This window comes from Podarcis vaucheri (assembly GCF_965113315.1).
Source record: "Podarcis vaucheri genome assembly, chromosome: 17".
Lineage (NCBI taxonomy): Eukaryota > Metazoa > Chordata > Lepidosauria > Squamata > Lacertidae > Podarcis > Podarcis vaucheri.
The window spans coordinates 35,290,754-35,316,241 of NC_138755.1; the positions used below are offsets into that span (position 1 = coordinate 35,290,754).

The window sequence follows — 25,488 nt, forward strand, 5'->3', positions numbered from 1 at the left end:
TGTCACAATATGCCCCATCAAAGAATCCCCCCCAAAATCAACAGGAAAGAGGAGCAGAGGTTGATGCTGCCCTTAAAAGCTCAGGGCACTATCAGGCCCTGAGGAGCAGAAATTGGCTCACGGTCCTTTCAAACATGGCACAGCACCCTCTGTGGAACTTAATAAAATGAATGGCAGGTTCATTGCCGCACTGCCTGGTCCGTTGCAGCCAGCCTTGTAATGTTGCACTGCTTGTAAATTACCCCTTAATAAACCATTGCTCATAACAACCACCTTGGCTGAAAATAGATACTGGACCATTCCTGCTAGAAGAATCAAGAATCTGATTAGCGCCTTGTTAGGCTCTTTAAACCCTGCATCACAAATCTCAATTTTTTCCTCCTGCTTGCAGATCCAGGAGTCCAGAGGGGTCTGCCTCCTTTTGCAAGAAGGTGCTAATTGCAACTAGATGCACAGGCACTGTGCAGAAACGTATATTTGCAATATTCCCACCAGTTCTGTCTATATTTTGGGCAGTTGCCAGAGATGGATCTTGATTAAGCCTGCCCTTCCTGGAAGCCGCGGGACACCAAACTACGGGTCAGTTTTGCTGCATTTCCGAACAGCCTCCGCTTTTAAGCCAAGGTTGTGTGAATTTGGCTCCACCCGCAAATAAAAACTCCAACCTGTGCATGTTATGCAAATATAATAACTTCTGTTCCCTTGCATAATTCTGCGTCTCCTAAGCTGTATCCACACAGGAGTTTATCTTATTTCCTTAGCTGTTAATTTCCACATTATGTTTGAGCTTTCACATGAAGTAAAAGCCACTTCCAGAACGTAGCGGAATACAGTCGTACCTTGGAAGTCGAACGGAATCTGTTCTGGAAGTCCGTTCGACTTCCAAAACATTTGAAAACCAAAGCGTGGCTTCTTATTGGCTGCAGGAAGCTCACTTCCTGAACAGTCACTTCCGGGTTTCGATCGTTCGGGAGCCAAAACTTTCGAGAACTAGGCTGTTTGACTTCCAAGGAATGACTGTATAGTGGAAGTTCCATGCTCATTTCCATGTAAATTGCTTACTGAGAAAAAAATCTGTTTGTAACCCATTAACCCAGAGTGAAGTGGTGGAATTTGGGGGAGTATGTCAACTTGCTTCACAGAGGTCCCCCCCCCCCCTGTTTTGGAACCTGCTAACCACCTTTACTCATCTATATGTGCATTTTAAGGAACTTTTAAGTCCCCTTTCTGAGTCCTCTTGCAAACCTGTGGTCTCTGATGTCATTTACTATCTAAAACAGTGATGGCAAAACTTGGCCCTCCAGCTGTTTTGGGACTACAGTTCCCGTCATCCCTGGCCACTGGTCCTGTGAGCTAGGGATGATGGGAGTTGGAGTTGCAAAACAGCTGGAGGGCCAAGTTTGGCCATCACTGTTCTAAAAGATCGTCAAGGATCTGGAAACCAGGCCTTCCAGGGAACTGTTGGAGGGAGTTGGGTATGTTTAGCCAGGATAAGAGGAGACTTGAGAGATGTACCATAGCCATATTCAAATAACTAAAGGGCTGTCACAGGGTGGATGCAGCAAGCTTTTTTTTCTCCTGCACTGGAGGGCAGTACTTGAACCAATGGCTTCAAGTTACAAGAAAGGAGTTTCCAACTAAACAGGAAAAAGTTTCTGATAGTGAGAGCCGTTCGAAATGGGAGAGAGTCCCTCAGAAGGCGGTGGCCTCTCCTTTCTTGGAAGTTTCTAAGAAGAGGATGGGCAGCCATCTTGTCATGGACGCTTTAGTTGAGATTCTTGCATTGTAGGGGGTTGAACTAGATGGCCCTTAAGATCCCTTCAAACTCTACAATTCTGATTATTTTGATTCTTCAGGGGCCCATGCAGATCTCTTACCTGGGCAGGGGTGGGGATTCCACAAAATCTGGGAACCAGTGCAGTTTCCTACCCAAAATTCACCTTTTGGGAGGGAAGATGGGAAACTTGCAGGCCGATCACAGCCTATACCAACAAGCGCATCACTCACTGCATGTACAGTGGTGCCCCGCAAGACGAATGCCTCGCAAGACGGAAAACTCACTAGACGAAAGAGTTTTCCGTTTTGGAGGTGCTTCGCAAAACGAATTTCCTATGGGCTTGCTTCGCAAGACGACAATGTCTTGCGAGTTCCTGCAGGTTTTTTTTCCTCCCCCCCCTTTTTCTAAGCCGCTAATCAGCTGATCCGATCAGCAGATAAGCCGCTAAAATCCGCTAATCCGTCAATGGGCTTGCTTCGCAAGACGAAAAAACTGCTAGGCGAAGAGAATCACAGAACGGATTCTTTTCGTCTTGCAAGGCACCACTGTATAGGTGGCCCACATTTGCTGGAAGCCAGAGCACATTGTAGCCTCCCAATGCACATACACATGAGAGTCTACCTGTCGGTGGTGTGCTTTTCCTTTAATGGAAATCCTCTTTACACCTCACTGTGCCTTGTCGCTCTGTCGTCTTGCCCTGGTTCAGAGAAGCAGAGCAGTGATGCTTTCTGTCAGCGCTCTGCGTCCCGCCCGAAGGGAAGGGGCGATCATCTCACACAAGGAAACGGTTGTGTAGCACCATGGGAGTTCTGTTGTGTGTACATGCTTGCACCATTAATTTAGTTCGGAGAGTTGCGATAGCGTTGCCGTGAAGCCCTGATTAACTGCCTGAAACCGGAGGTCAGCAAAGCTGCCGAATGGAGCTGCTTGCCTCAAATCCCCTGAAAAGAGAGCTGGGATTTGGGACCCCAAGCGGATGTCCAAGGAGGTGGGATCCTTGGTTAGATGCACTCCACCGGCACCTGCCGCCGTGTGCCGGTGCACTCACACTCCTCCTTGAAGGAGAGTCCGGAAGGAGCTGAAGCCAGCGCCAGGCCTTTCTTCTGGCAGAGGGGGCAGCAGGCTGTGAACCCTTTCAGCTGGCACTGCGGGCATGCCAGGACAAGCTGGCGGCAGGGCTGGGTGGAGCAAAGTCGATACTGGTCCCAGAGCATCCCGCAGTAACGGCAGGCTGGAGGAAGAGAGGGAAGAGGGGGTTAAATCTCCGGCCAATAGCCGCTATTTGTGGTTGCCGCTGACCCCACCCTCCCCAAGTCCTCTGGCAGACCCTTCAGATCAGGCTTCCTCAACCTCGGCCTACAATGTTTTTGGACTACAACTCCCATGATCCCTAGCTAGCAGGACCAGTGGTCAGGGATGATGGGAATTGTAGTCTCAAAACATCTGGAGGGCCGAGGTTGAGGAGGCCTGCTCCAGATGAATTTTCTATTCTGCATTCATTGTAACTTCTGCTGAAGACACATCCAATCAATGCTTTTCCCCCTTAAAAATGTTTAGGGATACTCTCGCGTCCGCCTGAGGCTGCCATTGGGGAGAGCAACGGAACTGATGATTCATAAAAAAATAGTTTCTTCTCCCATTCAATTCACAAAATGTTTAGGGGTATGCGTAGCCCTGCGTCCCCCCAGGAAAAAGAGCACTGCGTTCAATCCACAAAAGCTGCCTCAATGCAAGAAGGAAAGGCACTCCTTAATCTCCCCCCCCCCCCGCTCTATTCTGCAGCAGAAATTGACTCAAGGCTGCCATCCTAATCCCACTTAAACCTTACGCACCATTAAATTCATGGTTAGGCTTGCCTAATATCGCAGAGAAGCAAAATCTTGAGCAGCCATTGGCTGAGGTGCTCAGATCCAAGATGGAGTCCTAAGCGCATCTGGCCCATGGAGGATGAATGGCAGGTGGTTTGAGTCTTTATTGACAAAGCACAAGCATACAGTAGGTCCTAAGGTGCACCAAACATGCACAATACACTTCTGGTGTTTAGCAAGCTGGTTCCCCTCTCTGGATCTGTGCTCCGAGCAATGGTCCACGCCTACCCCCCAAAAATTAAGTCCTCTTGTCCGCCAGCACAGCACAAGTAACTTGCGACTTCTCCTACATGGAAGGTGTTACTGTGCCTGCTTTTTCAAGCCCCCTCCTGGTCCTGGGGGGCAGCAGCAGAGCGGAGGATTCTGCCAGCCCCCTCGCTTGAGGCACCATTTCTCCCTCAGCTCCTGGTGTGTCCTCTCCTCCTTCCACCATTTCTGACTGTTCAGACCCCCTCCCCATCCTCCAGCTCTGGCTCCTGCCTTGCAGGGGGCACAAAACCCCATAAATCACGGTCTCCTTCCCCTAGATCAGCCTCTGGCACCGCTACCCCTTCCACCCCTCCTCAGAGCCCTGCCAGTCCCTGACAGATAGGCAAAAGGGCCCAGGGAAGACGGGAGGTGAGGTGGGGATCCAGGGGAATAAGGCAGGGGATCTAAGAAAGGAGCAAGACAGGGATGATGATGATGATGATGATGATGATGATGATTATTTCCCCAGCCACTCTTGGGGGCTTACAGCATATATATAAACATAATAAAACATCAAACATTAAAAAAACAATACAGCGGTACCTCGGGTTAAGAACTTAATTCGTTCTGGAGGTCCGTTCTTAACCTGAAACTGTTCTTAACCTGAGGTACCACTTTAGCTAATGGGGCCTCCTGCTGCTGCGTGATTTCTGTTCTCATCCTGAAGCAAAGTTCTTAACCTGAGGTACTATTTCTGGTTTAGCAGAGTCTGTAACCTGAAGCGTCTGTAACCTGAAGTGACTGTAAGCCGAGGTACCACTGTATCTTATACAGACTATAAATAAACCAATAAATCAGTTAATAATAATAATAATAATAATAATAATAATAATAATAATTTTCAGTTATACCCGAATGAAAATAACCCCAACCCCAACCAATGTGCCCAGTTATCTGCTTCCCTCTGCGGCATGTGCAGAAACTACCTTCGAGACCATTGTAACCTCTATTGGTCTCATCCGCTCAATCTGCCAGAGCCTGTCTTCGCATATAGGACAAGTCCCTAACTCACTAAGGGTTTGAGACCTATTGGCAACCCTCGCTAGGTTTAGGCGCCCAGTCAAAGCCATTTCCAGAGTGTGGACGCTGTTGCATTCTGATAGCTTCCAGGAGCCACAGATGAGAGCTGAGTGCTGGGTGGGAACCAAAGATGGACAAACTACCCCAGAAGGAGCATGGTGTGTCCCCCAACAGAGGTACTACCCCTCCCCTAAAACCCCATACACTCCCATCCCTGGACTAAAGTTTACAAATAAGCCTAGGAAGGGGAAAAGGGTCGAATGTCAGAAAGGCCCCTCAGGAAAGGCGGCTCACCTACCTGAAATCACATCGCCGTTGGAGGAGATGCTATAACGTTCATCAAAGACAAAGAGCTTCCCTCGGTAGAACCCATCTGGGAATTCTTCCAGGTACTTGTGGATGCCACCCTTGAGGTGGTACACTCCTTTGCACACGCCCTGTTTCAGAACAGCCCCAAACCACCAAGAGTCACTATTAATTTCTGACCCAGAGGCAAAGACTTCTCTCCAGTCTGCAATTGGCTTGGTTATTGTTACCTGCACTACCTGCTTATTTTCTGAAGTGGGAGGGAACATCCTTGTACTGAATGTCCTGGCCCTCCCTGTAGGTAAGGTAAAGGACCCCTGGACGGTTAAGTCTAGCCAAAGGCGACTATGGGGTTGCGGCCCTCATCTCGCTTTCAGTCCAAGGGAGCTGGTGTTTGTCCATAGACAGCATTCCGGGGCATGTGGCCAGCATGACTAAATCGCTGCTGGCAGAACGAAACACAGTGACGGAAACCAGAACGCAGGGAAACACCGTTTACCTTTCCGCTGCAGCGGTACATATTTATCTACTTGCACTGGCCTACTTTCGAACTGCTAGGTTGGCAGGAGCTGGGACTGAGCAACGGGAGCTCACCCTGTCGCGGGGATTAGAACCGCCGACCTTCCGATTGGCAAGCCCAAGAAGTTCAGTGGTTTAGACCGCAGAGCCAGCCTCACCTTATCTTACCTTGCGCTCCACGTAAGCCCTCTTCACATGTTGCTCGGTGCTGAGTATATAATAAGCAAAGTGCCTCTGCTGTGTCTGCTCCCACTGTTGCTGCTGTTGCATTCACAACTTGTGCATGGGGTAAAAGGTAAAGGGACCCCTGACCATTAGGTGCAGTCGTGACCGACTCTGGGGTTGCGGTGCTCATCTATTGGCCGAGGGGGCCAGCGTACAGCTTCCGGGTCATGTGGCCAGCATGACTAAGCCGCTTCTGGCGAACCAGAGCAGCACACGGAAACACCGTTTACCTTCCCGCCAGAGCGGTACCTATTTATCTACTTGTACTTTGACGTGCTTTCAAACTGCTAGGTTGGCAGGAGCAGGGACCGAGCAACAGGAGCTCACCCCGTCACGGGGATTCGAACCGCCGACCTTCTAATTGGCAAGTCCTAGGCTCTGTGCCACCCGCGTCCCTGTGCATGGGGAGTCTGCTCTATACATGCATAAGAAGACGCCCTGCACGACTCAGAACGCTGATCACGTAGGGAGCAGGGCTGCAACATAGGAAACTGAGGGAAACATGACCCATGTTCCTGAGGGAGGAACCAGGAAGTTGCCAGCCAAAACACAGAAGCTCTGCTCCTTGACTGAAAAAGCTTTTTATGGGCACCCCCTGCCCATTTACAAATGCATTTCCACTAAACATGAAGACAATAAACCAGCTTTGCATTTATTTAAAACAAAAGCCAAGCGAGATGGGATTCTGTGCCAGGTAACTGTGAAATGACAGGAGACAGTTTGCTTCGGTTATCACGGCAGGGCCTCAAGTGTAATATCTGTTGCCTCTAAGCTCAGTGAACTGCCTTGAAAGGACAAGCGTTAATCTCCGAACCTTAAAGAACCTTGTCTCTAGGGGGAGGTTTGCTAAAACACAGACAGCACAGGAAATAACAGGATGGCTTCTCCTGTCTGCTAATAGCTTCAGCAGTTACTCCTGGTGGCACTTGAAAGAGCTTTGTTTCTATAAGGAAAGAAATTAAATGTTTTGAAGAGATGTTGCAGCAGATTCTTTGCCTCCTCTAAGTTATACAGTGGTACCTCAGGTTAAGAACTTAATTTGTTCTGGAGGTCTGTTCATAGCTGTCAACTTACAGATTTGAAAATAAGGGACCAGCAGCCTCGAAAATAAGGGATCAGCAGCCAAAATAAGGGATTTTCAAAGCACGGGTATGTTCAACTTCTGAACCCTTCCAAGCCAAAGGCAGAAAGCCCAGTCAGCAGCCAAACGAAGCCTCATCAATAAGGGACAGCAGCGGGACATGGCGCTGGGATAAGGGACTGTCCCACCAAATAAGGGACGCTTGACAGCTATGGGTCTGTTCTTATCCTGAAACTGTTCTTAACCTGAAGCACCACTTTAGCTAATGGGGCCTCCTGCTGCTGCTCTGCCGGAGCACAATTTCTGTTCTCATCCCGAAGCAAAGTTCTTAACCCGAGGTAATATTTCTAGGTTAGTGGAGTTTGTAACCTGAAGCGTATGGAACCTGAAGCGTATGGAACCCGAGGTACCACTGTATTGGCTAATCAGCTAAGGGTACTGCTACAGATGAGATAGCTCTAATCAGAGCATTTAGAGTAGATGAACTTTATGCCCTTTCCATTCCTTCTTAGCAATTATTTCAAGTGCTGAATGCAAGTTTACCCGGTGCTGTCATCGTTCTGCTGTCATCATTTTTTCTCCTTAAATTTGTAGACCTATATTTATTTACATTAGGTCCACAAATTTAAGAAGAAAAAATACTTGATTGGCTTAGGATTTTATTTATGTTAAGTGAGAATTAATATGTTTGATTTCATAAAGTGAAGATTTAAGGATGTTAATGTTTAAGTTAAATTTTATAAGAATTGTGACTTGGGAAACGGTTAAAAGGATACGCAATGAAATTCAACCAAGGGGAAGCGAGGAAGTACCTTAACAAAGTTAATAAGTGTAATTTTCAATAAGGCTATGATTTATGTTTGTTTGTTTTATGTGTTTGTTTGTTTATAAAATTGTGAAAATCAATAAAAAGTTTTGGAAAAAAAATAAAATAAATAAATTTGTGGACCTATGTGTCAAACCAGCAAAGCTATGAACATTTGACTGCACCAGTCGTGCTCTGCAACACACTAATTCTCTCGGCCGAGTGCTTTCCCCTGAGGCAGCTGCTCACCTTGGACCTGAGGTAGGCTGAGCCCCGCTCACAACGGATTCCTCCCGTGCAATACATCAGGATCCTCTTGCCCCTGAAAAGATCCAGGTTCTCATCCACATAGGTGGGAAAGTAGCTGAATTTCCTGATGTCCGGAGCCAAAGAACCTTGGAAATGTCCCTGGAGGCCAAAAGAAAGGCATGCCGCTTAACTTGAGTGTTTTGCAAAGTTGGGCCACTGAAACACTTCTGGAGAGTGGAACATCTCATGTGGGGTTTCTGCATCAGTGTCCTATTGCTATTGAGAATGAAGAGGCACTTCCAGACTGCCACTATTTCCAGGGTGGGGATTCAATCACGTACTGGCAAATTCAGGCTACACCGTTGGAAAGGATTGCACAAGAAACCTGCTTCCCCCCAAGATCGGAATGTTTGCGGTAAGGAAAGTGACAGGGAGATGCAATGGGAAGTGTGGGATAGCACTTGCATTGACGCCACACCATCGAACCACCCTACAAAGCAAGCATGAAGAATGCTCAATAAACAAGTTATCTAAAAGTGCCACAGGCAGGCTAAGGTAAAGGGACGCCTGACCATTAGGTCCAGTTGTGGCCGACTCTGGGGTTGCGGCGCTCATCTCGCTTTACTGGCAGAAGGAACTGGCGTACAGCTTCTGGGTCATGTGGCCAGCATGACTAAGCCGCTTCTGGCAAACCAGAGCAGCGCATGGAAACGCCGTTTACCTTCCCTACCTATTTATCTACTTGCACTTTGACGTGCTTTTGAACTGCTAGGTTGGCAGGAGCAGGGACCGAGCAACGGGAGCTCACCCCACCGCGGAGATTCGAACTGCTGACCTTTTGATTGGCAAGTCCTAGGCTCTGTGGTTTAACCCACAGTGCCACCCACGTCCCACAGGCAGGCTATAAATATTATAAATGAAATCATTTTTAAAACATGGCAGAAAGCAGATGGAATAGAAAGGAGGACGTGTTGTCCTTTTGGCAACTACTGATGATGACCTTCCTCTTTCAACAAATCTTTAAGCTGAAATCCTTCCCCAGGCTGCATCTGTTTGGGAATTGTTCTTAATATGCTTTTTTACTGTTTTATCACATGTTATTTGCTGTCCTGGGTGGGATATAAATTAAAGAAAGACGAAATCTGCTTCCTTCAGACTTTTGAATCCCCAAGGAAGAAAATAAAAGCCAACTCAAAAGCCACCTACTATTTTACTTTCATAGAAGTTCCTGCAGTCCAGCAAAATGGTGTCTGCCTGCCCTTTGTTACCCTGAGAGAGATATTTCTCCACTTCTAGATGAAACTCCTTCGGAGTCAGACGGATCCCTACAAGCAATTGAAAATAGCTTACAAAGGTTCTAAAGGTATAAAAAACAAACTTGAATTCAGACTCAAACAGCATTCCTCTCTGCCCTTTGTGTGTGGGGAACCCTGCGTCAAAACAGGAAACCCCTTCCGATGAGACAGCTTTCGGTATAACATTAAAGTGTTTCAAATCCATACAGCAGCAACAATTTGGGTGCGTGAACTGGGACTGCCAGCAACTACTCCCTTTGCAATAGCAATTGGGTGAAGAGGTCCTGAAAACCAGGTTCTTCAAGGGCAGAGCAAGGGGAAGCAAGCAGAGGCTGTGGCATCAATTCAGCGGCCAGTTCCTTTTACAGTGTTCAGCCAATGCAGCTTGTCGATTAAGGCAAATGGGGCTCTGCTCTACCAACCTGAGCCTGCCCCCTACCTCCCTTCTAGTTTTTACAACTGGTCTGGGGCAGAGCTCTGGGTGTCAGCTACTTCCACCTTAGTCTCAGTAGAACTCAGCAGGAAGGAGGATAAAGGCAAAATTAGACTCAGTTGGCTCCGCCCATCCCTAGCTTTGGCTCCACCTTTCTTTTTTTCCCTTTTTCTTTTTAAAGAATTTTTTTATTTTCAATGCAGAATCATAACAAAAATTACAAACATTGAATCCAAAATAATGCTATACAAACAAAAATCCCCGGAACATATAAAAAAAAAAAAAAACAGAAAAGGAAAAGGGGAAAAAAACAAAACAAAGGAAACAAAACAAAACTAAACAAAAACGAAAAAGCACACATCTACAGAAAAAAACCATATCATTACGTACATAAACACAAATTGACTTCCTTCCTTTGTTCCGAGACCTCAAAAAATTTACTCTTACTGTATTGTTGTGTCTAATTAGATTACTTCCACCTTGGTACTTTTTTTTTTTTACACCATTTTTCTTTTTCCTTAACCCTGTAAAGCATCATTCATTACATACCAATATACTAACTCCAGAACAATGTTTTTTCATATACTCTTTAGCACAACCCCATTGCTTTGGCTCCACCTTTCATTGATTTGGGCTCCCTGTCCTCTGCCCCACCAGCCCCCCCCCTGCCGTGTTTGGTGCCCCCTACCCATCAATTCCCAGTCCTTCTAAAGCCAAGCGATGTTGGCCTGGGCCCAGTATACCTGAAGGAGCATCTCCACCCCCATCGTTCAGCCCAGACACTGAGGTCCAGCTCTGAGGGCCTTCTGGTGGTTCCCTCTTTGCAAGAAGTGAGGTTACAGGGAACCAGACAGAGGGCCTTCTTGGTAGTGGCGCCCACCCTGTGAAACGTCCTCCCATCAGATGTCAAAGAAATAAAACAACTATCTGACTTTTAGAAGACATCTGAAGGCAACTCAGATCAGGGAAGTTTTTAATGTTTGATTTTTTTTATTGTGTTTTTAATATTCTGTTGGGAGCCGCCCAGAGCAGCTGGGGGAACTCAGCCAGATGGGCGGGGTATAAGTAATAAATTATTATTATATCATTATTTTCCACACCTGTTTCTTTGTAAGAGACTTTCTTCGGGTTGATTCCCATGGGCACAATTTCTTCAAAGACGCCAACCCGAAGGTCTGTGAAACAGTGCGCTCCTCCTGCGCTGGTCTGAGGAACAGGGAGAAAACCAACAAGAAACAGGTACCAATAGATCTACGCTGGAAGCAGGTCAAGTGGAGACGTTGTTGGACTCCAACTCTCATCAGCCCCAGCCAATGTGCTCTATGGTCAGGGATGATGGGAGTTGTAGTCCAGCAGCACCTGAAGTTCCCCATCCCTAGAAAACAGGCTGCATTGTTTCTCTATCGGCCCCTGGAGCTGAAGGCTATTGCCAGACTGTTGCTATAAGGCGGTTTATGTACTTGCTGAAGAGGGAAATGAGGAGATGAGGCTTGTCAACCTGGGATGGTAAACATCATCGTTCTGCCCGGACACTGAGGTCCAGCGCCGAGGGCCTTCTGGTGGTTCCCTCATTGCGAGAAGCAAAGCTACAGGGAACCAGGCAGAGGGCCTTCTCGGTAGTGGCGCCCACCCTGTGGAACGCCCTCCCATCAGATGTCAAAAAGATAAACAACTACAGTGGTACCTCTGGATAAGAACGGGATCCGTTCCGGAGCCCCGTTCGCATCCAGAAGCAAACATATCTAGCGACGGCACGTCTGCGCACGCGCGTGTCGTTTTTCGCAGCTTCTGCGCATGACGTCATTTTGAGCGTCTGCGCATGTGCAAGCGGCGAAACCCGGAAGTAATGCACTCCCGTTACTTCCAGGTTGCCGCGGAGCGCAACTCGAATGTGCTCAACCTGAAGCACATTCAGCCCGAGGTATGACTGTACCTGACATTCAGAAGACATTCAGGGAAGTTTTTAATGTGTGATATTTTAATGTATTTTTAATCTTTGTTGGAAGCCGCCCAGAGTGGCTGGGGAGACCCAGCCAGATGGGTGAGGTGCAAATTATTGTTGTTGTTGTTGTTATATCCAGAAGGAAAACTCTCCTAAACCTCTACTGGCCTTGCAGCATATCTTTGGGAAAAGAAAAGGCTCAGTAAATCTGGAGTGGAGCCTTGTACGTCTCCTTGTGACGCGGCAGCTAAAAAAGCCAATGCAATTCTGGGCTGCATCAATAGGAGTATAGCATCTAGATCAAGGGAAGTAATAGTGCCACTGTATTCTGCTCTGGTCAGACCTCACCTGGAGTACTGTGTCCAGTTCTGGGCACCACAGTTCAAGAAGGACACTGACAAACTGGAACGTGTCCAGAGGAGGGCAACCAAAATGGTCAAAGGCCTGGAAACGATGCCTTATGAGGAACGGCTAAGGGAGCTGGGCATGTTTAGCCTGGAGAAGAGGAGGTTAAGGGGTGATATGATAGCCATGTTCAAATATATAAAAGGATGTCACATAGAGGAGGGAGAAAGGTTGTTTTCTGCTGCTCCAGAGAAGCGGACACGGAGCAATGGATCCAAACTACAAGAAAGAAGATTCCACCTAAACATTAGGAAGAACTTCCTGACAGTAAGAGCTGTTTGACAGTGGAATTTGCTGCCAAGGAGTGTGGTGGAGTCTCCTACTTTGGAGGTCTTTAAGCAGAGGCTTGACAACCATATGTCAGGAGTGCTCTGATGGTGTTTCCTGCTGGGCAGGGGGTTGGACTCGATGGCCCTTGTGGTCTCTTCCAACTCTACGATTCTATGATTCTATGATTCCTTCCAGCGACTCCTGTAGCCAAGCTGGGGCCAAACATCTTGCCCTGCTTTCCTTCGGACCCCATCAGGCAGGCCGAGAGGAGGGTCTTGCCATCTGGGCAGCTTGAGGCCTCCATAGACACTGCCCAGGCTTGCGCCCCAGAGAGGTCACTTTGGTGCTGCTAACACAGCAGTTTGACCCCCGGAGGCACACTCCATTGTCTCTCAAGACAGATAGATGCCAGCAACTACTATTTTGCAGATACGTTTCCGTCGTTCAGCAGCAAATTTAGGTTTGCCCATTTAAAGTGGATTTGACAGTCTCACGCTGCAAATCCATTCTTTTGGAGCGCTAGCTCTGCCTACAACTGGATTCTCTGCCTTCCACCCTAGAAGTGGGGAGGAAAGGGCACTTCAAGAAATGCGCGCTGTAGGACCAGGAATGGGCGCTTCCGCATCTTGCCAACCAGATCAGGTCTCTCACCTTGAAATCCTCCCTTGTCAAAATGCCTTTAAAGAGGGGATGAGACAGCATCGCCTCCACATAAAGGCTAGTAGCCATCTTGCTCCCACCAACGGTTCCGTTGATTCCTTCAGAAGCTATTCGCACCTGGAAACCAACCGAGAAGGAAAGGACAGGAGACGAGATGTGAAACTCAGGCCTACCCAGAAGTAAAGTGCAACTGATTGGCTTACATCCAAGAAAGAATGCATTGGATTTTGGCCTTCCAGCCCAAACGACACATTGCGCGCAGCTGCATGTAATTAATCCAAGGAAAAAGCTATCACAGGTTGTATAATGCCTTTGGTGGACTTACTCTCCAAAGGATTGGATTTCAGGAAAATTAGTTCCTCATTGGAACTAATGTGATTTATTTATGATTGAATCTATAGCCCACAATCCCTCCAAGGAGCTCCAGGTGGCATGAATGGTTCCTCCCTCCCCATTTTATCCTCACAGCAACCCTCTGAGGTAGGTTAGGCTAAGAGACCAGTCAGCTTTGTGGCTGAGTGGGGATTTGAACCCGAGGTCCTACCCGGTCCTAGTCCCCTAGGAGGTTTAAAGACTCTCTCAAGGCAAATCTTTTAAAAATGTAGTATAAACACCGACAACTGGGAAACACTGGCCTGCTACGAGTGCTCCAGTTGGAGAACAGCTTTTACCAAAGGTGTCATGGGCTTTGAAGATGCTTGAACTCAGGACGCAAGGGAGAAACGTGCTAAGAGGAAGGCATGCTTGGCAAACCCTCGCCGTGATCAACTCCCACCCGGAAACCTATGATGTCCCCACTGTGGAAGGACGTGTGGATCCAGAATTGGCCTCCACAGTCACTTACGAACTCCCTGCTTAAGACTGTGTTTATGGAAGACAATCTTACTCGGCTATGAGTGATTGCCAAAGAAGAAGAAGGAAGTCTGACAAGCTATGCACATTCAAAGCACATTATTTCCCCTCAAAGAATTATGGGCATTACAGTTTCCCCCTCAAAGAGATACAATTCCCAGCAACCCTTAACAAACTACGGTGCCCAGAATTCATTGATGGGCAAGGGAAGGAGCTTCCACTGCGCTTTAAAGGTACAGTGTGCTCAAAGCCTGACGCTATACTAGGGCTGGGCGATATCTGGTTTTCAGTGTTGAGACATATCACCAGCTAAATGCCGCGATGCACCAATACATCACGATGTCTGAAATAAGGATGGAACTCTGTAGAAGGGAAGAGGGACTCGGGTGGCGCTGTGGGTTAAACCACAAAGCCTAGGACTTGCCGATCAGAAGGTCGGCGGTTCAAATCCCTGCGACGGGGTGAGCTCCCGTTGCTCGGTCCCAGCTCCTGCCAACCTAGCAGTTCAAAAGCACAAAGTCAAAGTGCAAGTAGATAAATAGGTACCGCTCCAGTAGGAAGGTAAACGGCATTTTCGTGTGCTGCTCTGGTTCGCCAGAAGCGGCTTACTCATGCTGGCCACATGAACTGGAAGCTGTACGCCGGCTCCCTCGGCCAGTAAAGCGAGATGAGCACCGCAACCCCAGAGTTGGTCATGACTGGACCTAATGGTCAGGGGTCCCTTTACCTTTTTATGTAGAAGGGAACAGCAGGACTGGGCGATATCTGGGTTTCAACTTTGTGATGTATCACCCGCGAAACATCACAATATACTGGTGTATCACAATGTCTGAAATCAGGATGGAGCTATGTAGAGGCATTAGCTGGCTTCGCAGTATGATTTTCGCATTGCAAATGCATCATGATTTGCATCCAGGCCTACAATAGGTAAACAGTAAAGGTAAAGGACCTCTGGATGGTTACACCCAGTCAAAGGCGACAATGGGGTTGTGGCGCTCATCTCACTTACAGGCCGAGGGAGCCGACGTTTGTCTACAGACAGCTTTCCGGGTCATGTGGCCAGCATGACTAAAGAGTTTGGATTTGATATCCCACTTTATCGCTACCCTAAGGAGTCTCAAAATGGCTAACATTCTCCTTTCCCTTCCTCCCCCACAACAAACACTCTGTGAGGTGAGTGCGGCTGAGAGACTTCAAAGAAGTGTGACTAGCCCAAGGTCACCCAGCAGCTGCATGTGGAGGTGCGGGGAATCGAACCCAGTTCACCAGATTATGAGTCTACCGCTCTTAACCACTACACCACACTGGCTCTCAAACCGCTTCTGGAACACTGTGACGGAAGCCAGAGTGCATGGAAACTCTGTTTACCTTCCTGCCACAGTGATACCTATTTATGTACTTGCACTGGCGTGATATGAATCGCTAGTTTGCCAGGAGCTGGGGCAGAGCAACGGGAGCTCATCCTGTCGCGGGGATTCAAACCGCCGACCTTCTGATCGGTAATCCCAAGAGGCTCAGTGGTTTAGACCACAGCGCCACCCGCGTCCCATATCAGCCCTGCACTATACCACAGTGGCTCTTGTAAGGTGTCTGAACAGATAAAGGTAAAGGTAAAGGTACCCCTGCCCGAACGGGCCAGTCTTGACAGACTCTGGGGTTTGTGCGCCCATCTCACATCTATAGGCCGGGGGCCAGCGCTGTCCGCAGACACTTCCGGGTCACGTGGCCAGGGTGACAAAGCTGCATCTGGCGAGCCAGCGCAGCACACGGAACGCCGTTTACCTTCCCGCTGGTAAGCGGTACCTATTTATCTACTTGCACCCGGGGGTGCTTTCGAACTGCTAGGTTGGCAGGCGCTGGGACCGAGCAGCAGGAGCGCACCCCACCGCGGGGATTCGAACCGCCGACCTTTCGATCGGCAAGCCCTAGGCGCTGAGGTTTTTACCCACAGTGCCACCCGCGTCCGGAGATTCCTGATATGGGAGGCGCCCCTAGCCTGCCAGGTCTGCTGGTGGGGATAGCTCTGGACAGCCAATCTGCTGCAACTCTTCACCGTGCAGTGCGCTGAATTACTTACCTTGCCCGTGAGATGCAGGTGTTGGCACAAAGCCCTCTGCCAGTCACAGAGTCCCTGGGGATCTGCCACCTCGCAGTAACAATAGTACAGCAAAACTTGGCCAGGCTCACCGTCACTGTCAACAAAGGGGGAGCAGGGAGAGGCTTACGTAACTACGTCTTCCGCAATGGCCATATAACACCTGAAAAGTTATTATCCAAGTACAGTGGTTCCCCGCAAGACGAATGCCTCGCAAGACGAAAAACTCGCTAGACGAAAGAGTTTTCCGTTTTGGAGATGCTTCGCAAAACGAATCTCCTATGGGCTTGCTTCGCAAGACGAAAATGTCTTGCGAGTTCCTGCGGGTTTTTTCCCCTTCCCCCCTTTTTCTAAGCCGCTAAGCCGCTTATCAGCTGATCCGATAAGCTGATAAGCCGCTAATAGCGCTAATTCTCTAATCCGTCAATGGGCTTGCTTCGCAAGACAAAAAAACCGCTAGACGAAGAGAATCACAGAACGGATTCTTTTCGTCTTGCGAGGCACCACTGTATATAGACCGCTTTGCAGCACAAAGACATGGAAACTGTGCAGGGTCAGTAGTAAGGCTTGGGGGAGAAAACTGGCTTCGTTTGCACTTCCCAAAACAGAGGGCCAGACTCCTGCTAGTGGGATGGGGCTTTCTCCCATCTCCTCACCACTGCGTGCCCCCCCACGCCTCCCCCAAATCCATGTTAGAGGGTCGGGAGAACCCGTGGAACAGTACGCAGGGGGAGGAAGGGAGATCTGTCCCCCTGGTAGCAGAAATGCTTGCACTGACATAACAACTGTGTCAGCTCAACGTTAAATTCCGTCCAATACATGACCCAACATGCAGCTGTCCTTTGACTTTTGTATTTCACTGAATTTTCCTGCCTATTTCGCCAACCAAAAACTAGGGAAACCGCTCACATATATTAGTGAAAACAGCATACAAAAATGGATTCTATATGGGGAAATTGCTTGCAGAAGTGTCCGTAGAATCATAGAATTGTAGAGCTGGAAGGGACCCCGCGAGTCGTCTAGATGTCTTCAGACATCTGAAGGCAGCCCTGTTTAGGGAAGCTTTTAATGTTTGATGTATTTTAATATTTTGTTGGGAGCCGCCCAGAGTGGCTGGGGAAGCTCAGTCAGATGGGCAGGGTATAAATAATAAATTATTATTATTATTATTAGTGCAACCCTTGCTATCCAGGAATCTCGGCTCGATCATACAGAGGGCCATCTATTTTTAGGCAAAATTGCACAGTATATAAGGAGACATGCACACTAACAATGCTGACAAATTTTGGGGAGTGGCTGGGGCAACCCGGCCAGGTGGACGGGGTATAAATAATAATATGATTATTATTGGGGTGACCTTATTTTTTAAAAAACTGCAAACTGATGTAGAAAGTTGGAGATCTGGATTTAAGATGTGGGGGAGAGGATAAACTGAAATTTGCTGAACTGTGCATTCCCAGGTGCTGTTTGTGTCTGTTAAAAAAGAAAAACAAAACAAAACAAAACAACCTCTTACCTTGTCATTTCATTGATATCGATATGGCTTGTGTCTGGAAGCTTCTGGAACATCTCTTGGCTTCTGTACAGGGGCCTGCTATTCCTGGATGTTTCATCTGCTGACGAAACTGGGCTACTTGTGACACTGACACCGCGTGCCATCTGTTTCAGGATCACGGAGGTCTGCTGCCCCACAGCGCCCGAATGCTGCGCCGCTACATGCCTGTGAATGCCAGTCAGGTCTTTGAAAGTTTCTTGGCAGCATCTCCAGGAAATCGCCCTTTGGCAAGCAGACATCGGGCAGCAAGTGTCAGCTACCACTTCCTTGGCTTTGACGAAGAGAGCAAAGGCCTGCGAAAACGACAAAGGGAGAATTTTGGGCACAGACCACCTTTCCACTGGAGAAGGCAAAGACTGTGGTCATACTATGCACATTCGAACCACATTTCCCCCCCTCCCCGCTCAAAGAGCAATGACTCTCTGAACACACTGACACCCTACTTTAATCCTCCTCCTAGGTCTCTAACGCTCTACAGAACAGATTTGATATGGGGAAAGTTGGGGAGGTTTAAATAATAATAATAGTAATTTATTATTCATACTCCGCCCATCTGGCTGGGTTTCCCCAGCTGCACTGGGCAGCTCTCAACAGAATATTAAAAACACAATAAAACATCAAACATTAAAAACTGCCCTAAACAGGGCTGCCTTCAGATGTCTTCTAAAAGTCAGATAGTTGTTTATTTCCTTGACATCTGATGGGAGGGCATTCCACAGGGTGGGCGTCACCACCGAGAAGGCCCTCTGCCTGGTTCCCTGTAGCTTCACTTCTCGCAGCGAGGGAACCGCCAGAAGGCCCTCGGAGCTGGACCTCAGTGTTCAGGCTGAAAGATGGGGGTGGAGACGCTCCTTCAGGTATACTGGGCTGAAGCCATTTAGGGCTTTAAAGGTCAGCACCAGCACTTGGAATTGTGATCGGAAATGTCCTGGGAGCCAATGTAGGTCTTTCAGAACCAGTGTTATATTGTTTCGGCGGCCAGTCACCAGTCTAGCTGCCGCATTCTGGATTAACTGCAGTTTCTGAGGCACCTTCAAAGGTAGCCCCACATAGAGCGCATTGCAGTAGTCCAAGCGAGAGATAACCAGAGCATGCCCCACTCTGGCAAGACAGTCCGCGGGCAGGGAGAGTCTCAGCCTGCATACCAGATGGAGCTGGTAGACAGCTGCCCTGGACACAGAATTTACCTGCACCTCCATGGACAGCTGTGAGTCCAAAATGACTCCCAGGCTGCGCATCTGGTCCTTCAGGGGCACAGTTACCCCATTCAGGACCAATACCAAGAAGCTGCCATCTGCACAACAATTTTCATATCACTAGACGGTTGCGTACGTTCTAACTGTGTGAACCAGACACCAAATACCTTTTTCTTTGCAGACGCATACTTCTTTCGGGCCCTGGCATCTAATTCGGCTTTCAGGTGGCCCTCGGGTGGGGAAGGACTGTGATCTTTCAGCTCCAGGTCTGCAAATGTTAAAATGCAAAATTCCGCGGTACTGTCTCCATCAGGTAGCGACAAAGAAGAGGTCATTGCTACGTCACAGCAGCTGGGCATAAGTTCTTCTCTGGGACCTAAGAGAGATCATTCCAAAAGAGGAATATATAGTTAAACCACAGAGCCTAGGACTTGCTGATCAGAAGGTCGGCAGTTCAAATCCCCGCGACAGGGTGAGCTCCCATTGCTCGGTCCCTGCTCCTGCCAACCTAGCAGTTTGAAAGCATGTAAAAGTGCAAGTAGATAAATAGGTACCACTCTGGAGGGAAGGTAAACAGCATTTCCGTGCACTGCTCTGGTTTGCCAGAAGCGGCTTAGTCATGCTGGCCACATGACCCTGAAGCTGTACGCCGGCTCCCTCGGCCAATAAAGTGAGATGGGCGCCGCAACCCCAGAGTCGGCCACAACTGGACCTAATGGTCAGGGGTCCCTTTACCTTTACTATATATATATATATAAGCAGAGGTGGAGCACAATATATGAAAATGTGGAAAGCAAAGAGCAGAGGCAGGCATGATGTTTTAGGGCAGTGGGTCTATGTCTGAAAGCATCCTCATTGTGATCAGTCCAAATCATTCCTATTCCTTCCCAGGCTAATGTCTGAAATAGCCTCCTTGTTCACCATGGAAGCAACATGTGGCACTTAAAAAAATAAAATAAAAAGGTAGAAAAAGTCCACCTGAGGCGTGCGGGAAGGGGGCAAGATTGATAACTTCACCTTGCAGCTGAGGAATATGCCGTGATCTCTCAGAATATGCCATGATCTCTCTTTCTTATTAAGCTCTGTCTTCACCTGTGGACAGTGTGATTCTGAATGACGGTGGAGGTACAAAATAGCCATTGTGGCAAGCAGACTTTGATAGCTATATTTGCCATGGATTTCTCTGTTTTTTTAAAACCATCCAAATTGCTGGCCATCCCTGCCTCTTGTTGGGAGCCAGTTCCACAGTTAGTGCTGTGTGAAGAAGCTTGCCCATCTCTCAAGGGGTGGGTGGGCGTCTGTGGCAGGACACTATCCCCCAGAATCTGGCCCTCCCCACGCTTGCAATAAGCACGTAAGAGTACCAGACTGCTCTACAGGGTTGTTGTAAAGGTGCCGCGCGATCGAAGTGCTTTAAAGCATCATTCCGTAAGTGAAAAAGACCCATGTTTACGGCAAGCAAGCTGGAGAGGTTGTCGGCTGCCAGAATTTGCCCCCCAAAAGTTCGGCTGCTTCCAAAAGTTGTGCTTCGCTCTTTCCACAGTCGTGTGAATGAGAGGAAGCAAAAGTGAGTAGTTCAAAGAAATCATCTGTGCCAGGTGCTGGACTCACGTTTCTTGGCTAAATAGGCTTTGCCCCCTCTCCAGACTGCTGCAACTCATTGACCTGGTGTCCCACAGAATTCAATGGGAGCGATCATGAGCTAAGGCAGCACCACTCCTTTCCAGATTTTCTTTCTGCCTTGTTCTGTTTGCTGCATCCCTCTCCCTCCTTCCTGCTATTGCTCCATCGCCCCCTTTTACCTTGCAAAGCTCCCTGTGTCCCCAGGAGATCTCTGATCCAGCTGTTCTCTGAAGCGGCTCCTTCCCCTCCCGAGCAGGCAGCTGAATTTGCTGACTCTCTCCGCTAAGGGAAAGCATGTCTTTTCCCCTCCCACCCAACCCTCCACCCCGGCTCCTCCCTGGGAAAGCTGCACTTGAGGGACTCCTTGCAATTCTCAGCCTTTTGCAACAAAGGTCCGTATAGTTAAAGCTATGGTTTTCCCAGTAGTGATGTATGGGAGTGAGAGCTGGACCACAAAGAAGGCTGATCCCCGAAGAATGGATGCTTTTGAATTATGGTGCTGGAGGAGACTCTTGAGAGTCCCATGGACTGCAAGAAGAGCAAACCTCTCCATTCTGAAGGAAATCAGCCCTGAGTGCTCACTGGAAGGACAGATTTTTCGGAGCTAGCCGACCTAACTGGAAGAGTCCGAGACCAGGAGGAGGAGTATCAGGAATATTAGATCAAACTTAATAATGACTAACTTAACATATTTACGGTAACTAAAACTAACTGAAAACAGCTTGCAGATACTTAATTGGCTTAGGATTTTATTTAAGTTAAGTGATGAATTAATATGTTTAATTTCATAATGTGAAGATCTAAGGATGTTAATGTTTAAGTTAAATTACCGTATTTTTCGCTCTATAACACGCCCCCGACCATAACACGCACGAAGTTTTTAGAGGAGGAGAATCCGTAGGCATGCCACCTGTAGGCATTCCCTCCATAACACGCACAGACATTTCCCCTTACTTTTTAGGAGGAAAAAAGTGAGTGTTATGGTGCAAAAAATACGGTACTTTAAGAACTGTGATTTGGAAAACCGTTAGAAGGACATGCAATGAAATCCAACCAAGGGGAAGCGAGGAAGTCACTTAACAATGTTAGTAAGTGTAATTTTTAATAAGGTTATGATTTATGTTTGTTTGTTTTATGTGTTTGTTTGTCTATAATGTTGTGAGGGCACAAGGAGAAGGGGACGGCAGAGGACGAGATGGTTGGACAGTGTTCTCGAAGCTACCAGCATGAGAATGACCAAACCCCGGGGGGCAGTGGAAGACAGGAGTGCCTGGTGTGCTCCGGTCCAGGGGGTCACAAAGAGTCGGACACAACTAAACGACTAAACAACAACAACAAGCCTGCAATGGCAAGAGGAGACAAAAGCTGGGTGAGGGTGGCGCTCTCTCTGCAAGGGGAAAAGGCTAGCAGCCTATAAGGACATCCTAACAGGCAAATCTCTGGAACCTGAAACCAGTATTTCCAAAATTTCTGATAGCAGAAGCAGCCTTTCCTTTAAAACAACAACAACAAAACTGAATGCAAATTGGAGGCAGTGCCATCCTTCACTCTTCCACCGAAAGAGGTTTTATGTGGCAGGGGAGCCCACTCTCTATGCTTGTCAGTTAGTTAGAGCGTGGTGCTGATAACACCAAGGTTGCAGGTTCGATCCCTCTATGGGATAGACAGTGCCAAAGTTTTATTTATTTATTTAATTTTATTTACACCCCACCCTCCCTCCCCGGCCAAGACCGGGTGCAGGGCAGCTAACATCAGGTATAAAAACAATGGATTAAAATACAACTTCAAAACAAGATTAAAATACTACTTAAAATGCAGCCTCATTTCAGTGGAAGCCCAGATCAAAAACTGTTTTTTTTGGGGGGGAACGTCAAATCTTCACCAAGGCCAACTATCCAGACTGGTCCTACGTGGGCCAGAAAAGCCCAAACAAGCTTATATAGCTTAGGGTCGCACTCTCTTGGGGGCCCCCAAAAAATTTAAAGGGGGAAAAAAACCTGGATGTACATTTCCAAAATATAAGATTTAAAAAAACCCAAAATAAAACCTACATACAGCAACAGTGTTTTGTTTTGTGTTGTGTACGCTCCTATGATGTAAGTAATGGGCCCTGCCTGCTCCCTAAAATATCACTGGTCAGTGGCGTAGCGTGGGGGGTGCAGGGGGGCCGGCCGCAGTGGGCGCAACATCTGTGGGGGTTAGGGTTAGGGGGCGCAAATCCACGGGTTAGGGGGCGCAAAATACTTGCCTTGCCCCGGGTGCTGACAACCCACGCTACGCCACTGTCACTGGTTTGCTCATTTCTATATCAATTACTTTGATAAAATACATATTTTGTTTTGTGCAAATGGCTTTAGATACCTATTAGGTCCATAAATGACCGTACAGCATATATTCAATGCAAAAAACAGCGAAAATTTATTGTTGACAAAGCACAGCTGGGCATATAAAGGACCCATTACCTTCAGTAGCTTAGGGCCTCATCAAACCTCAATCCGGCCCTGAGCTGCATAGTCTTGCATTGCAGAGGGCTGGAGTAGATAATCCTTGGGTTCCTTCCAACTCTGCAATTCTATGCTTCTGCCTGAATTACTGTTCTTGGGGGTGTCTGTTTGGAAGGAGAGAAGCCCAGAGCAGAGGCTAAACTCATGTAGATGCAGCTGCCGGCTTCTTGGGAGTGGGTAATTCTGGCCAGTCTCCACTCAATCCCAGACAATACAGAGACACAACAGGATTGTCCATTAGATAGGAACACTCTGCACGCTGCAGGTCTCACTTGCTAAAATGATGCAGACATTTTGCAACGCGCAGAAACTCAGTAAAACTTTCAATTAAGAGCAGAGTAGCGTGAAGCCGGTCAGAGAAATGCAGTTTGCTCATTATCGGGCAAACTCCACCTCAAAAGAATATTTTCCCAGTTTCCTATGAGATGGATTTTGCCTGATAATAGATTTGGCCAGTTTTACTGAGTATTTCCATATTGATATCGTTAAGCAGAACCTGCAGCAAAAGGTTAGAGAAACAAACCACGTACTTCAAATAACAAATTATGCTTCCAATGTGTAATAAATGGTTTATTTTGTAATTTTATGGATTAATAGAAAATGAAAGAAAGTGTATTTCAAATGATTTTTTAAAAACCAATCGTGGAGTCTTCATTATTAATTTTAATTTTGAGTTTATCAGTTCACATATATCTGCCTTAAATTTTGTATATTGAATGGATGAAAGAACCCTGATGGATTTTTTTTCCAGGTGTCGTCTTCTGTGTATTTTAAGCTACGTTTGTCAACACCTGAATACTAAATTTTGTTGTGCTTGTCTCTTTAAGAATAAATATATATTTATTTTAAAATTGTTTTGATTTTAACATCTTTAATTAACAAATATATTTGAAAAAGTTCACCAAACCCAAGAAAGGTGACAAGTGGAAATATAGACCTTTTTAAAAATAATAATAATAATACAATCTCAACATTCGATAATTTGTTTTACACACACACACACACACACACACACACACACACACACAGTGTCCTTTTTTTAGACGATACCCAATGGTACGCAGTACTGGCACCTCTTTGCTGTTGTTAAAAGTGTGACACTTACTGTAACAACTTCATGGTGAATACCGGCACCTATTTTTCTAGAAAAATAGCATTTTGTGTGTGTGTTTGTGTGTGTGTGTAACATGGCGTCAAATCAAGAGAAAAAATACACAAAGAGCAGACACAATATTATAGCGCGATCTTAACCATGTCTACTTTTTAATAATCTGAATGTGCGTAAGAAAATTCTGAAATCCACACTTGAGTAATACCAGTATCAGACCCAAACAAAATGTCCACAGTATAGTGAGCAAGCTTCATTGGGCTGCTGGGTATTACACAAAGTAAGGAAAAATTAAGTGAAAAGCAGACACTGCTACCTCATAAAGGATATTTTTTTGGAGATGTGTGTTTGTGATTTGTAGTGCCACAGATATGGGGACACTCAAATCTACTCTTATTTGCATAGTCATACCCCGGACCTGGATCCTTGACCACAGCACACTGGGATTTTTAAAATTTTTGAACAGTAATGTGTCATTTCCTATAAAGTTCAATGTGATGCCCCCAGGTGAGAGATAGCTCAGTTGGTAAAGCATGAGACTCTTCATCTCAGGGTTGTGGGTTAGAGGTCCATGTTGGGCGAAAGATTTCTGTATTGCAGCGGGTTGGACTAGATGACCCTTGGGGTCCCTTCCAACTCTATGATTCCATGATAAGAGTGCAGCCTTGGTCTGAGTTCAAGACCAAACCTGGAGATAGCTGCTGCTGAATTTAGAGCCTGTTTCCACCTTGCAGGTATGTTCTGATTTTGCAGCCTACACTGAAATGTTTGCCTTCTTTAAAAATCAAATAGCAGCAAAACGCCACCCGCTGTATCACAGGGTGAAGGATTATTTATAAATAATAGTTTTAAAATGAAACACGATTCCAAGAAAAAGAATACTTAAAATTGTAATATGAATTAAAATATGAAACCTGATTGCACATGAAAATAATAATTAAAATTGCAATATGAATTAAGAAATGAAATACGATTCCAAAGAAAGATAATAATTAAAATTGCGGTACGAATTTAAAAAACGAAACACGATTCCCAAGAAAAATAATAATTAAAATTGTAATATGAATTAAAAAACCAAACATGATTCCCAAGAAAAATTAAATTGCAATATGAATTAAAAAATTGAACGGTTCGAAAGAAAAATAATTAAAATTGCAATATGAATTAAAAAATGAAACAGGACTCCAAATAAAAATAATAATTAAAACTGCGATATGAATGAAAACATGGAACATGAGTCCAAAGAAGGCTGACATAAAAAAAAAACCGGTTCTGCGCGTTTCGTTCGTTCCCGGGGAAGGCCGACACTTTGCAGACCTTCCCTTACTCCTGGCTGCCCCGGAAGAGCTCCTGCTCGCTTCCTGTCCCGCCCCTTCACCTCAGAGCTGAGCTGGTTCGCCCACAGTCTGCGGCTACCGGAAGAAGCCTGCGAGCGGCTACCGGAAGGGAGG

At 46.9% G+C, this 25,488-nt stretch overlaps 1 protein-coding gene across 1 annotated transcript; it reads right to left on the reverse strand.

Moving 5' to 3' along the window:
• Nucleotides 1-2,401: 2,401 nt before the first annotated feature.
• TSTD2 (thiosulfate sulfurtransferase like domain containing 2) lies at nt 2,402-20,732 on the reverse strand. The gene is made up of 10 exons (XM_082204971.1): nt 20,605-20,732; nt 18,970-19,178; nt 17,568-17,899; nt 16,034-16,148; nt 13,096-13,221; nt 10,928-11,033; nt 9,306-9,424; nt 8,100-8,258; nt 5,213-5,351; nt 2,402-3,008 (listed from the first exon to the last, which is right to left on the reverse strand). Exons 2-10 carry the CDS (start codon nt 19,159-19,161, stop codon nt 2,779-2,781), a joined length of 1,518 nt encoding a protein of 505 aa, XP_082061097.1. The 5' UTR covers nt 19,162-19,178; nt 20,605-20,732; the 3' UTR covers nt 2,402-2,778.
• Nucleotides 20,733-25,488: the final 4,756 nt, after the last annotated feature.

Bases quoted from the DNA above. Each gene is read 5' to 3' on its own strand.
- TSTD2 (XM_082204971.1), bottom strand. From the start codon at position 19,161: ATGCCCAGCTGCTGTGACGTAGCAATGACCTCTTCTTTGTCGCTACCT. The intron at 16,149-17,567 runs GTAAGAGGTTGT...CTTTGTTGACAG, and splicing joins GATATCAATGAAATGACAAG to TGACGGTGAGCCTGGCCAAG. The intron at 11,034-13,095 runs GTGAGAGACCTG...CCTGTTCCTCAG, and splicing joins TGACAAGGGAGGATTTCAAG to ACCAGCGCAGGAGGAGCGCA.